This window comes from Amblyraja radiata, chromosome 9, assembly GCF_010909765.2.
Source record: "Amblyraja radiata isolate CabotCenter1 chromosome 9, sAmbRad1.1.pri, whole genome shotgun sequence".
Lineage (NCBI taxonomy): Eukaryota > Metazoa > Chordata > Chondrichthyes > Rajiformes > Rajidae > Amblyraja > Amblyraja radiata.
The window spans coordinates 51,142,118-51,156,804 of NC_045964.1; the positions used below are offsets into that span (position 1 = coordinate 51,142,118).

The window sequence follows — 14,687 nt, forward strand, 5'->3', positions numbered from 1 at the left end:
ATTCTGATGCCTCTTCTCATGCAAAAACATACAATCCATCTCCCATTCTCTACCTCGGCTCAAATTGTGTGCTGGAAATCCTATGATTAAAATGGTACACATCTCCAAAAAAATGATTCCGAATTGAATTTCAGATTGAACTTCTGAAAAATGATTACAAACAAATTCATCTTTGAGAAAATTATTGCTTAGTTTATGTTTAAAAAATCCCAAAGAACATAGAACAGTACAGCATTGGAGAAGGCCCTTTGGCCTATAATGTCTTGCCAAAAATGGTGCCAAGACCAATTCTTATCTGCCTGCATATAATCCATATTCTTCCATTTCTTGCATATCCATATGCACATCCAAAAGTCTCTTACATGTCACTATTGCATCTGGCTGCATCACCACCCCCGACACTGTGTTCCAGGTACCATCCTCTGTGTAGACTTGCCCTGCACATCTCCTTTAAACGTTGCCAGTCTCATTTAAAAATGATGTCCTCTAGTGTTTGATATTTTTTTTACAAATAGAAAATTATTTTACCTGTGGCAATGTTGTGGATAATTCCAACTGATGCTGTGTGATAAATGATATCCATACCATCATTTAAATAATGCACATTGTTTCGGCAGTCGTTACCACGATATCCAAATGCCAACACCAACGTGAGGTCCTGACAAATAAAAGGTTTCCAGAATAATATGCTACTTGGATAAACAGAGGGAAACATTTCAGAAATGTTGTAATGTCTCAGTTTTTCATGAATGCTTTTCTGAGAAGCCAAGCATCCATAGGTACTCAGAGAAGACTGGTCAAAAGACATTAATTAATACTAAATGATAGTCCAGATGTCCCACACACACGTGCACACACACGCACGCACACACACACAAAATGTGCCCTTTTGCATCTATAGCTAAACTTTGATTTTTTTTTTTGAGTGGTGCATTTCCACGATTGGGGCAGTCATTTTGCATGCTCTGCCCAGGCCCCTCCTCCATCACTGCTTTTCATGGAGCTGTTTATTGTTCTGAGCAAGAAGTGCTTTGTTCCTCAACTATATTTTAACACACCAGGTAAAGTATTCAGTTCTTTTCACCCCTAGAATCTTGCAATTCTCCAACCTATTTGATGCAAACGACATTTTTCTCTGAACAGTCCATTGTTACCAGCAACATCATGTATTTCTCCTCCAAATTCCCAATACTTCACACCATCTAATCATGTTCAGAGCATTGGAAGATCTTGAATAACAATTCTCCAAAACTGCCTGTATTTAGATAGCGTTAAAAAAAAATACAGATAAACCATTCACTTAAAACTAAATTTCACTTGCATACCTCAATGGGTTTCTTTCTCTTGCCCATGTTGTTTGTTTGTAGTTTCTCAGGCTGAGGCAGAGCCCTACTAACAGGTGGTCTGAAACAAAGAACTGTGAATAAGAAAAGCCTGTGTCACCCATTCCAGACGTAATACAAACGTAACTTGTACACCAGAAACGCAATGACTTAACTTACTTTTTCCAACTGTGGATAATTGAAGACCTGAGATTATATTGTGAAAGAAAAATATAAAAACATATTTTGTGATAAATTACAGAATAGTACAGCACAGGAACGGGCTTCGGCCCACAATGTTTGTGCCGAACATGATGCCTAGTTAAACGGATCTCATCTGCCTGTACATGATCCATATTCCTCTTTTCCCTGCATTTCCATGGCCTATCTAAAAACCTCTTAAATCCCACTATCATATCAGCCTCCACTGCCACCCCTGCCAATGCTTTCCAGGCTCCCACCATCCTGCGTGTAAAAACACTTGTCTCACACATATCCATTAAACATTCCCCCTCTCACCTTAGAGGTGCCCTCTAGTGTTGGACATTTCCACCCTGGGACAAGTGTTTTGACTGTCCATGCCTCTCAAAATTGTATGTACTTCCATCAAGTCTACCCTCAATCTCCTACATTCCAGAAAAAACAATTAAAAAAAAATAAATCTTATTTTTAGATCTACAAATGATGTCATGCTGTAATGAAATTATTGCCATCCAAGAGAAATCATAAAATGATCATCTCATGCTATTCATAATTTTATATACCTCAATGGGCCTTGCCTAATGCAGTTTCCCCAGCAGGAACTTGCAGTCCACACCCATAGCCAGCTCCTTGCTTCACTGATAGGTCCTGCATGTTGATGGATCTTGTCGTGTGTGTTGGGGGTGGGTGGAATACAAGCTTCATCTACAAAAATCTTGAAATATTTGCCGCAATGCTTTTCAACTATTATTTGAAATCAATAGTGAAGCAGCCCATGTGCCAGATTCAATGTGGTGCCGTGTGTTTGTGCACTTTCCCTACTATATCGGTGGGGGGGCGGGGGGGGGGCGGCTATAACTTCAGCCTCCTTTGCTGCACCCTATGAAGAACACAATGCTGGAGTAGGACCTTTAGATGAACAGTGGTGAACTGCTGCCTACATTGTGGAAAATCTGTTTGTAGATAGTTACAAGGGTGATCATTGATATATCCCCCAGAATATAACGGCAAATGTTTGCAAAAATGACAAAAGTGGGAATACAAGGAAATGCAGATTTTGCAAATGTTTACACAGAAAGACACAAATTGCTGAAGTGAATCAGTGGGTCAGGTAGCATCCCTAGAGAACATGTATAGGTGTTGTTTCAGGTCAGGACGCTTGTTCAAGCTCAAAAGCGGGTCTATCCTGTAAATGCACCTGCATTTATACTGAAGATTCAGAGGTATTGTGTAGCAAATTCTACACATTTAGAGTTAAACCTAAAGGTGTTTTTCCCTCAATATTGTGCAAGCACTAATATCTATAGTGGGATATTTGAATTGAATAATCTTTTTACTTTGTTAGTTTAGGCAAAAATTCGGTTAAAATCTGATCAAGAATATTTATTTTCCATTTGTGTTGCCGTAGACTTGAGTTATGATTGAACTAGTGCGATGAGCTTGGCTAAAACTAATACGACTGGGAATGCAAAGCTGTTAGTCTGTATTAGTCAATCACAATCACAGGTTTCATGTCATTAATTAGTAGTGAAATATTCAATGATGTGCATCAGGTTTGTCTGGACTATTTAATTTTTTTAATACTTTCATTATGTCCTTCCAATAAATTATACTAAAATGCAATCACATTTGTCATTTTATATCAGTTGGATGTAAAAGTTAATACACAATACACAAAACAATTAATGTATAAAATAGGTAATTACCTTGATCCCCTTGACAGCACAGTCGCAGCCAAAAGTAAATGCAATAGATTATTAAATTATGTCAAAAATAACTTTGTAACTGCACACAGATAGCAATTACAAATTCATATTTAGAGATATTATAACAGAAAGGAATGCACTTATTCAAAAACTATCTGTTTAGACTTCATCTGTGAACTTAAGAGTCTGCCATGTCCTGAGAAATAATCGCTGGCAGACAGCAAAACTGGTGGGTTTTCGCTTTGCTTTGGAAACTTCAGAATTGGAGTCTACGCAAATTAGTGCAGCACAAGGTGACGACTATACGTAAACCCAAATCAGTTAATGAAAGCTACTGCAAATATACCCAAGTTTAAATTTCTTAATCTATGCGTTAGATCTATAATCACAGAAGGGTTGGTAGAAAGAAAAAAATGGACTATTGCAAGTTTGGCTGAAATTTTAAAAATTTGGCCAAAAAGAACATCTCTGGGAATAGTCAGACAATAGACTGGAGTAACTCAGCCAGCCAGGCAGCATCTCTGGAGAAAAGAAATTGGTGACGTTTCGGGTCGAGATCCTTCTACAGACTGATATCTGGCAACATCGACATCTGGCAACATTATTTTCAGAAAGAGTCACATTGAACATGTTTCGGCCCAAAACTTTGCCTATTTCCTTCGCTCTATAGATGCCGCCGCACCCGCTGAGTTTCTCCAGCACTTTTGTCTGCATTGAACATGGATTATAGGTTGTTTTTTTCCCCTCTGTGCCGGATGGCTACATAACTAAGTACAGCAGTCTAATTTAGTAACTAATAGATTCATAATGACTCATACCGAGATATCATTAGGTTTCTTGAACATTTCCTTTCATAATTAAAAGTATAGTATTCAAGAATTAATGTGGAAGGGATGAAACATATAGCAACATACATTATAACAGCTTTAAATGATAGAAGACAGGAGAAATCAAAATAAGGTATGATTAAAATTTAAGGAAAATAGATTGTGGACAATGTCATTTAATAGTAGGAATTGCTAACAAGTTGGATTGTTGGAAAAAAGGTTTCAAAAATTGCAGGTATTTTCAATATATCTAGGTTGGAGTTGCGCCGATATAGTCGGCGAGTTATTTAGATATTGCATGGGCTGGTTAGTATGCAGCAATAGTGGTTGGAATGGTGTCAGAACTACCTGATGATTGCTTTGGAGCCTGGTTTCTTCTGCAGTTATGCAAGAAGTCTCCACTAAGAGGGTTCTTGCCCAAAACCTCTTTGGAGCTAATTCTACCTACGTTTACACTTCTATTAACCCAATGGAAAAAAATTAATAATAGTTGTCAGTTGATTTGCAAAGAAACCCGTGTTAATGTGGATTTAATGTTCAAAGTACAGCAGTTGAACATAAACTATAATTTAGAAGCAAATACAAATAGAATGGTGATGGTGCCCTGCTTTAGGAGTGCTTACCTGACTATTCCCTGCCTTCAGAGAAAGCAAGACACACAGAAAAAGGGAAGGAGCAAGAATTAGCAGAAAAGTTTGAAAATAGATTAAGTGGAATTTTTAACTTCTGTCATGAGATGAGGAACATAAATATTTCCTGGGCATAACAACTAAATTTACATTTATACAAAGCATTTCATATCAAACGGTTTCAAAGTATTTTACACCAATTACTTTCTCCTATTGAATATGCAATACAGTTTCTGTAATACAGGGAAAAATATTTTGCAAAAAATTGCATTTATATTGGTGTGTTCAAAAAATTAACAATACAATATCCAGTATGGCATTAAAAAACATTTAACACAACAAAACATGTTGTTTTTGAGTGTTTCTGTTTCAGGCAAACTAGGCCAAATTGGGTTTTACTGATGTGCCATGCATATGATCAAACAAAGGCTGCTGCAAAGTTCGCTTTCTAATAATACTCATTTATAAATCAGTACAATTGGGGAGTGTTTTAAAACTTAAATACATTAAAAACATTATTTGATATACTTAAGTGGAATAATCCGTACAGTTTTATGAACACTAAAAATGCTCCTCGCAAACCAGCCAACATTTTCAATGCATCCACTCCATCACGTGTAAGTAAACCAAATGCAAATAACATAAGGTGGCTGCATAAATTATACAGTATCATTTACTGACATGTTATAGTATTTTGAATGGGGATCTAAAAGTGGCCATACATCTGCGAGAAGAAAAGATCTTGCTCAACCTAACCTGAGCCGTGCATCACTTCCCATCAGAGCACCACAGCGGCACTAACCTTCTGCAGCTAAACAGTTCCTCATGTTCTGGAGGCATTGCTCTGTTAACCAACCACAAAGGATAGGGTCTCACAAAACAACTAGGCTTCAGGTAGTGGATGCACCGCCTGTGGCCCTGGACTGCACAACTCGTGCTAAATACCTCAGTTGATTGGAGGATTTAGAAACAGTTGATTTAAAGTATAGTTTGAAGAAATTAAAATATTCTCTAAAAAAAATAAAATCACAATTTAATAAACATACCTCAAGTAAGGATATAAAAGTATTAATATTAATAGAAAGGAAAAAGGAACAAATTACTTAAAATCACTTACATTTTTTAATGAATGTCAGTGAACTATTCAAATGAACTGGGCCATGCATGATGTGCCAGTCATGGCCATCGTGAAGCTGAAGGGCCAAATACTATTTGAACCTGGCCCTACAGCCCAGATGTGAATGATTGGATAAAAGGAACCTTATAGTTTAGTTTAGCGATATAGCGTGGAAACAGGCCCTTCGCCCACCAAGTCCGTGCCAACCAGTGATCCCTGCACACTAACACTATCCTACACACACTAGGGATACGTTACAATTTTACCAAGCCAATTAGTGGCAGCAAAGTGGCACAGCGGTAGAGTTGCTGCGTTACAATGCTTGCAGTGCCGGAGACCCGGGTTCGATTTAAACTACGGGTGCTGTTTCTACGGAGTTTGTATATTCTCCCTGTGACCGCATGGGTTTTCTCTGAGATCTTCGGTTTCCTCCCACACTCCAAAGATGTACAAGTTTGTAGGTAAATTGCTAGTGTGCAGGGATCGCTGGTCGGTGCAGACTCGGTGGGCCAAAGGGCCTGTTTCCGTGCTGCATCTCTAACTAATTAGCCTACAAACCTGTGCGTCTTTGGAGTGTGGGAGGAAACTGGAGCGGCGAAGATAATCCACGCAGGTCATGGGGTGGAAGGATAATCTCCGCATAGAAGGCACCCATTGTCAAGATAGTGCACGGGTCTCTGGCAGTGTAAGGCAGCAAATCTTCTGCCATGCCACCATGTCGCAAGTAGATTAAAGCATGTGAAGAATGGGCAAGAAATTGCAAATTAATTCATTATTGATGTGTTGCAGTAAATCTCTAAAGAAAAAAAAAGGTCTGCAGTGTGAATGGAATGGCATTAAGGAAGGTGAGATCTATATTGATGATTGGTTTTGCTTTCATGGATAGTATTGCGGCTGGTTCAAGAGTTGTATTCAGTAATGTATAGAGATAATATCTTGTTGAGTAACTATGATAACACAAAGCATCATAATAACAATGAAAATGCAACTGTTGACAATTTGACAGCCCTGATTGAATTTGTAAAAACAAACAAAAATAGACAATAGGTGCAGGAGTAGGCCATTCGGCCCTTCGAGCCAGCATCGCCATTCAATATGATCATGGCGGATCATCCCCAATCAGTACCCGGTTCCTGCCTTCACCCCATATCCCCTGACTCCGCTATCTTTAAGAGCCCTATCTAGCTCTCTCTTAAAAGTATCCAGAGAACCGGCCTTCACCGCCCTCTGAGGCAGAGAATTCCACAGACTCACAACTCTCTGTGAGAAAAATTGTTTCCTCGTCTCCGTTCTAAATGGCTTACCCCTTATTCTTAAACGGTGGTCCCTGGTTCTGGACTCCCCCAACATCGGGAACATGTTTCCTGCCTCTAGCGTGTCCAAACCCTTAACAATCTTATATGTTTCAATAAGATCCCCTCTCATCCTTCTAAACTGCAGAGTGTACAAGCCCAGCCACTCCATTCTCTCAGCATATGACAGTCCCCGCCATCCCGGGAATTAACCTTGTAATCCCACGCTGCACTCCCTCAATAGCAAGAATGCCCTTCCTCAAATTAGGGGACAAAAACTGCACACAGTACTCCAGGTGTGGGCACACTAGGGCTCTGTACAACTGCAGAATGATCTCTTTGCTCCTATACTCGACTCCTCTTGTTATAAAGGCCAACATGCCATTCGCTTTCTTCACTGCCTGCTGTACCTGCATGCTTACTTTCATAGACTGATGAACAAGGACCCCCAGATCCCGTTGTACTTCCCCTTTTCCCAACTTGACCCTATTTAGATAATAATCTGCCTTCCTGTTTTTGATACCAAAGTGGATAACCTCACATGTATCCACATTAAACTTCATCTGCCATGCATCTGCCCACTCCTCCAACCTGTCCAAGTCACCCTGCATTCTCATAGCATCCTCCTCACAGTTCACACAGTCACCCAGCTTTGTGTCATCTGCAAATTTGCTAATGTTACTTTGAATTCCTTCATCCAAATCATTGATGTATATTGTAAATTCTGAAAGGGACCCGTTAATCCCTACTCTTTGTTTCCTGTCTGCCAAACAATTATCTATCCATGTCAGCACTCTACCCCCAAAAAATAAAACATACAACAAAATAATTAAAAAATATTGAGCTTCTAAGGTGAAACTGAATTATGGAATAAGTATATTTAGTTCGTAAAGTGGAATAAATAGTTTATGAAGGGAATTCCTGACTTGGCAGCTGAGGACACGAGTTAATGTTGCAGCCGAGGGCCCAGCTATCAATGAAGTAACAGATTAGAAGAATGATGTGAAAAGAAACAGAAATTCCCACAAAACTGAGATATTTTCCTTTAAATGTGGGCAGACTAATGGTTAAACATATAAGTATTTATTTGAAAAGACCATTCTATTATTCAACCATTCTAAAACCAAAAACATTCAGGTGAACCCTCTAAATAAAGCTGAATTCTGTGTGCAGAAACCTGAAATAAGATTGGAATACAGCATTACACTGCCTGATATAAACACACTAATGCGATACAAACCCAGGTTTTCTTAAAGGAAAATCTGCATACAACATGTCCTGGCTAATCCTTTTTGTTTCCAAACTAAAAAAAAGTTAAATTTTAGTTAAGCTAATAAAAATCTTGTCCTCCAGTTTGAATGAAAGTTTTATATTAGATGCAAGGTACCTTTCCTCGAGTGAAGGCTCTTTCTGCTGTAGATGAGGCTTGATTCCAGACATTGGTCGGAGACTTGTTGCAAGGGCTCTAATGGTGTAATTGATTTCATTTTCCCGGGCAACATCGCTATCGTAACCTACAACCAGCAAAACATGGTCAGGGAACTCTTAAGTAACATTAAATGGTTAAAAAAAATGTTGAAATGTTAACCTGCCAAGAAAAAAAATTACATTATTATTGGAGCAATTACTATTATTTTATATAATAACTAGTATATTTAATCTTTCTCAACCTGGAAATGTCCAGAATTTGAAAAAGAAAATCTCTATTTTGAGGGGCTGGAACTATCCCAATGGTTAAGAAACAGTTAGACAGGTACATGGATAGGACAAGTTTGGAGGGATATGGACGAAACACAGGCAGGTGGGACTAGTGTAGCTGGGACATGTTGGCTGGTGTGGGCAAGTTGGGCTAAAGGGCATGTTTCCACACTGTATGATCTTTCAGAATCTGGGTCTTTGGATCTGGGTCTTTAAGCCTTGCAAAGTATCATAATACATTTCACTTCGGGTGGGAGGGGGACAGTTATTCTGGGTATGGATCATGCACAGTGGTCATGAACACTGGGTGCCTCACTGTTACTGAGCTCCCTTAAGCAGAACAATGTGTAGCTGACATCCATGAGCACTAATTCTATCAATACTGAAGCACAAACAATGAAAGTTATGGGGCTGCCCCACTTGGGCGATCTAATCCGCGAGTTCTGGCGAGTTTGCCGTCGACTCATAATCGCAGCATGGTCGACACGAGGTCGTAGGAGGTCTTTGTAACTCTCCTTCATGCTCGAGAGTAGTCCCCATGTACTCGGGGCCTGAGCTAGGTCGCTGCGTATTTTTCAACATGTTGAAAAATGCTCGCGAGTAAAAAAAGGTCGTAGTAGGTCAGCATGTTAGTCATAGGTAATTGAGGGTAGTCGAAGATAGTCTTCATCATAGTCGAAGGGAGGTCGATGGAGATCGAAGGAGGTAGTCTTCACTCTCTACTATTCAGTGTCCAATTCTTTCGAAGTTAGTCGTAGCTTGTCGAAGCTAGTCTTCAACATAGTCGAAGGAGGCCGAAGGAGGTTTTCTACATAGTCAAAGGAGGTCTTCAACATGACATTTTTTTTCAAACTCTCCTAAACTCTTCTAAACTCACATGACAAATAAAGGATTCAACTCAATAAACTCGCCAATTAGGTCGCCCAAGTGGGACAGCCCCTTTACACCAACTGAAATGATAGAAAATAGATACTATCCATTGAGCCATATTTCAGGATCAAAAACATTGAACTTAATAGAAGAAACTAAACAGCATTCCAATGAGTTTGAAAAACCCCCCAAATATTTTGCTTTATTTGAAATATATAATTTAGCACCATTATTTTATTCAGCATAGCAACAGAAATGTTGATAATACGTGTGGTAAGATCTCAGTATTTTTAAATGCATATTTGCTTTTGGGTCGTAAACTGCACTGCAATCACCTGACAAAATAGCACTCCATTAATTCAAATGTAAAATGCACAAAACATGAGTGCCGTGAAGAGGAACATCAAAATATTTTGTTCCAGGATTTCACTAAATGAGTCTCTATGTGACTCCATGATATGCACGATGTAACTGGATCAGAAGAAACCAAACAGGAATTTTCAAATCAGTGGATTGTAGGAAGACTAAGGAAGATAAGGTGATCCATCATTTAAGATTTGTTGGTGGTTAGTTCAGAAAATAGGAGAAAGAGCAGAACCCATGAATCCTGATCACTGGTTTTAAAGTGCATACGTTTCTGCCTTGCAGATGGGTTCTGCCGAGAACTATGTCAAAAATTCAGCTGTAAACTGAGTTTCCACATGGCGAAAGATTCCTGCAGCCCTGCATTAGCCAGAAAAACCATCCTGTCGGCCTCCCAAATGCTAATTCAGATGTGCAGATTGTACATAGATTGTGCATCTGTAAGCTGGGGAGAATCTGTACAAGCATTCTATACTGGTAATGCATGATGATGCTTCAGTATGCATCTCCAAAGTAATGCAAGCAAAAAGAAATACATTTTAATTGGTTCAAAATATCTTTAAGAGGAAAGATAAGAAAGACATCCAGGGCAGTTAGGAAACCAAAAGCTGGGGATGGAGAATAAAAACGATTTATTTGCACTGATCTTATCGTGATAAAAAGTAGCAACCTTTCTTTCACTGAATAAAAACAGCCTGAAAAATTGATTTAATACAGAAGGGAAAAGCACCGACATTGAAAAACAAGGGGAAAACCAAATGCAGATCTTGCAAAAGGAAAAAAGATTGCCTTAGACTAAACCTTTCTTTCCCAGATGTTTAATGGGAAATAGTTTATATGAAAAATGAGAAGAATGGAGGATCTTTGTGTGAAACTGTTTTAGTTTTATTGCATTGTACAAATGATGCCAAAACGCCAGACTCACCTACTCTGTAGTTGCAATTACCTTTCGCTAAGTTTTTTCTATTTTCTTGAATTGAGAGAACAAGCAGTGTTTCTCTCATTCTGAGAACTTTCTCTCATTCTGAAAAATGAGGATTAACACTTAATCAGCACTTAACTAGATTGACAATTCCATTTTGTATTCATGGATTATTAAATTGATCAGTCAGTGACCTTCGAAGGTTATTCAGAGTTGTTGCAATTTCGCAAGTGGAAGCAGTTGTCCCAGTATCCCGTGAAATAATTCCCACTTATTTCATCTTCACTAAAAATAAATTCATTCTCCTCACTTCCACTGCTGTGTATAAAAGTGGGTGCCAAATGAACAAACTGAATAATGAGACGCTGGGATTTTAATTCTAATGTGGCAATGCATTTCGTAGGGAAATCACAGTGCGACATCTTCACTAAATGCAACACTAAAGTAAATAATTTGGTAAAATATAATCAATTATAAATGTTATTGCATTACATTTACAGCAAATGTTCTACTTAACAATCAGTTCAGCAATTAATTTTTGTAGGGAAGAATGACTTGGCTTTTTTCAGTACATCACTACAATGGAATAACCTTACACTAGATACAATAAAGAAAATTATGACTAACCATAGTGCACAATTTATACCAAATTTACATGTACAGAAATTACATTATCTAACTGCACTTTCATGAAGAGTAAACCCAATTCATTTAATGTACTGAATGCCTGCAGAGTACAAACTATACCTACCTCCATCTTCATCAGAGTCAAAATCAGACTCCTCACTTTCATACTGTCTGAACTGCTTGTGTCCATCCACCTCATATGTCCAGATAATCACAGATGTGTCAGCTCCCCCGACCGTAATGAGCAACCTATCATTGTGTGCCCAGCGTACATTAGTTACGTGTGAGCTGTGAGCAATGTATTTTTTGAACTTCCCATACTTTGCCTTAATTCAAAGAGGAAGCAAGAACAAATAATTTACTGTTACAAAGACTACTTTGTATGTATAATAAATAATTTCAAACATCATGATTTAAAATAATTTTGGTTGACAATATTTTGTATTTCAATTACTTTTGTCGCTTGATTATATGAACAATCATTACAGCTACCATCCAGGAGATGACAAAGAATACAGGGCATAGGCTTCAGGTGAGAGGGGCACAGTTTAAAGGAGATGTGCGGGAATTTTTTTTTTTTTAAATACACAGAGTGTGGTGGGAACGTGCTGCTAGGGATGGTGGTGGAGGCAGATACGATAGTGACATTTAAGAGGCTTTTAGATAGGCACATGGATATGGAGGGAAAGAAAGGATATGGATCGCATGCAGGCAGAGGTGAATAATTTAACTTGGCATCAGGTTTAGCGTGAACCCTGTGGCTTTAGGGTCTGTTTCTGTGTTTCATGATTCATGTGCAGCAACATTTGGAACACCACACCTATAAATATTAATTTGAAATGGGTAAAAACTAGTTAGCATCTTCCTTGGCAAAAAAAAAAAAGCAGCATGTCATTTCTTACATTAAATTTTTTCCCCCCACATTTTTGGCTATTAAAAAATAATTTACGAAGTGAATCACATCTACCAAACAGATGGCAAGATTACTTCAACTATCCAAAACAAAGGTAGAATTGTTTTTACCTTCACTGGATATCGGAACAACTTCACAAATCCAAAGTCATCACCCGTGGCAAGTACTTTCTTGTTAGCATTAAGACAGGATGCAGTTACATCTGTGACATCGCTAACTATAGGCCAGATGCCTTCACATGAAGGACCTAAGACACAAGTCCAAGACGACCAGTCCATTTTCTCAACCTGCAAAATTATTGATTCCTATGACAAAATCTATTAATTGATAAAACAGTAATTCTATTAATATGAAAGAACTATACTGCATATTATCCCTTAAAAGACTGTTCTTCCTTCTCTGCTCATGGAAATTCTGTGACCCGCTATATCGACTTACCTTTGACTTATTTATCATCTGGGGTTTCCCACGGGGAGCTTCATAAAACAATTGTTCCTTAGCACCAGTATTGACCTGTAAAAGTTTACCTGTTAAAAAGCAAAATGCCCAGATCAACATAGTTAACATTCTTTTCCACTGTCAGTTTAAATAAGCACTATCGATGAAAAGAACCGAGCCATTGCATTTTAAGTCCACAGTTTGACATTAAATAACTAAGTGGGACTTTGAAATATTCAACATTAATTTTCAGCATTTGATTTGAAGGACAAGTAAAATGCAGATGCTGGAATCTGAAATCAGAAATGCTCGAAGAATTCGGCCAGTCACACAACACGCAGAAAGAGAATCCAGTGTCTGTTTGACTGACCGAGTATCCAGCAGTGCTTCCTTTTTATTTTATACATGTGAAATCTTGTCATCCACCTCTCACTTGTGGAAACAGCCTCCCTCTGCCCATACCCATTAATTTATGTATTCTATCAGACTTCATTCCAACATACCCCACCTCACCTGACTCTAGCTATCACCCACAATCCCATCCCAAGCCTCCCTCTCTCCTCTTTCTCCTGGTTATTCCCTTTACATTCAACCAGAAACTTTGATCATCCTTTCTTCATCTCCGCAGATGCAGCTTGACCCACTGAATTCATCCCAATGTTTGTTTTCCACTCCAGCATAGCTTCATTGCTTTTATACTGTGCTTCTATAGATAAAATCCAAAACGGTGAATGCCTTATTACCTGCTTTCTCACCCTGCCCTGCCGTTTTCAATGATTTGTGCACATATACTTCCAACTCTCTCTGCTCCAGCACCCTTTTTAGAACTAGCTTTTATTCCACATTCTCTCCTCATCTTTCTAACAAAATACAGTATATCACCTCACCATTTCTCCTTATAAACTTCATCTGCAGTGCATTTGCCCACTCCATTTGTCTGTTTGTATCATGTATGTATGAATATATTACTATCCTCTTCAAGATTTGCAATACTGCCAGGTTGCGCATCATATGCAAAAACTACCCATTGGTACCTGGTATTGGTTATATTTAGCAATTAATCAGATTGAAAGCTCTTGATTTCTTAACAGCTCGTCCCACTCCAATTCTGTTGCAATAACAGGAATGAGCCGAGTATCTGTGAAATAACCTGCAAAATATTCATATTTGATGACATCTTATTTACATTTTTCTTTTAAACATGAGAAGGATGGTTCATAAAATACCTCTTTTATCCCAGTCCAAATGTGTTATGTAGCTGGAAGCTCCTCTGCAAATTCCAACTCGTTTACTGCTCATTATATTGTAGATATCTACAAAGTTATCATGAGATGCTACAGCTAAGTATTTCCCAGGACCTGCAAATTTAAAATACACATTAGTAATGCTTGGAAGCAACAGAGAAGAAACCATGTAGAATTTGATAAGTAAGCAAATTACAAGATAGTTGACAGAAATAGATAATTGTCACAGTGGGTCCAATATGTTTCTGAGGTCTGACATAAAGCATACCGTGGAACTTTGTTCTACATACTATTAAACGGCATATACCTTTATTTACAAATGATTTATTAATCATTTGTGGGCATCATTTTCAATGGTGGTACTTGTTGTTCATTCCAGTTTGTTAAGGCAATTGTAGCTTACTTTCTTAAACCATTACTCTCAGTTGGGTAGGGAGTTCTAAGATTTTAACCTTATGAAGATACAGCGATATCTTTACAATAGCATATTGCGTGCAACCTTGTGATATTAAAGAATC

At 38.3% G+C, this 14,687-nt stretch overlaps 1 protein-coding gene across 5 annotated transcripts in view; it reads right to left on the reverse strand.

The window, feature by feature from the left end:
• eml5 (EMAP like 5) overlaps positions 1-14,687 on the reverse strand; it is a 138,443-nt gene that overhangs the window by 23,181 nt on the left and 100,575 nt on the right. For 2 of the 5 annotated variants that reach the window (XM_033027386.1, XM_033027384.1), the window contains exons 23-31: positions 14,152-14,283; positions 12,926-13,014; positions 12,598-12,774; positions 11,699-11,900; positions 8,482-8,608; positions 4,680-4,694; positions 3,230-3,238; positions 1,326-1,404; positions 529-658 (exon numbers count right to left, since the gene is read on the reverse strand). In XM_033027386.1, coding sequence (XP_032883277.1) covers positions 529-658; positions 1,326-1,404; positions 3,230-3,238; positions 4,680-4,694; positions 8,482-8,608; positions 11,699-11,900; positions 12,598-12,774; positions 12,926-13,014; positions 14,152-14,283 — 960 coding nt within the window. The remainder of the gene's footprint in view (positions 1-528; positions 659-1,325; positions 1,405-3,229; positions 3,239-4,679; positions 4,695-8,481; positions 8,609-11,698; positions 11,901-12,597; positions 12,775-12,925; positions 13,015-14,151; positions 14,284-14,687) is intronic. The other 3 variants (XM_033027389.1, XM_033027388.1, XM_033027385.1) reach the window with 2 other exon arrangements.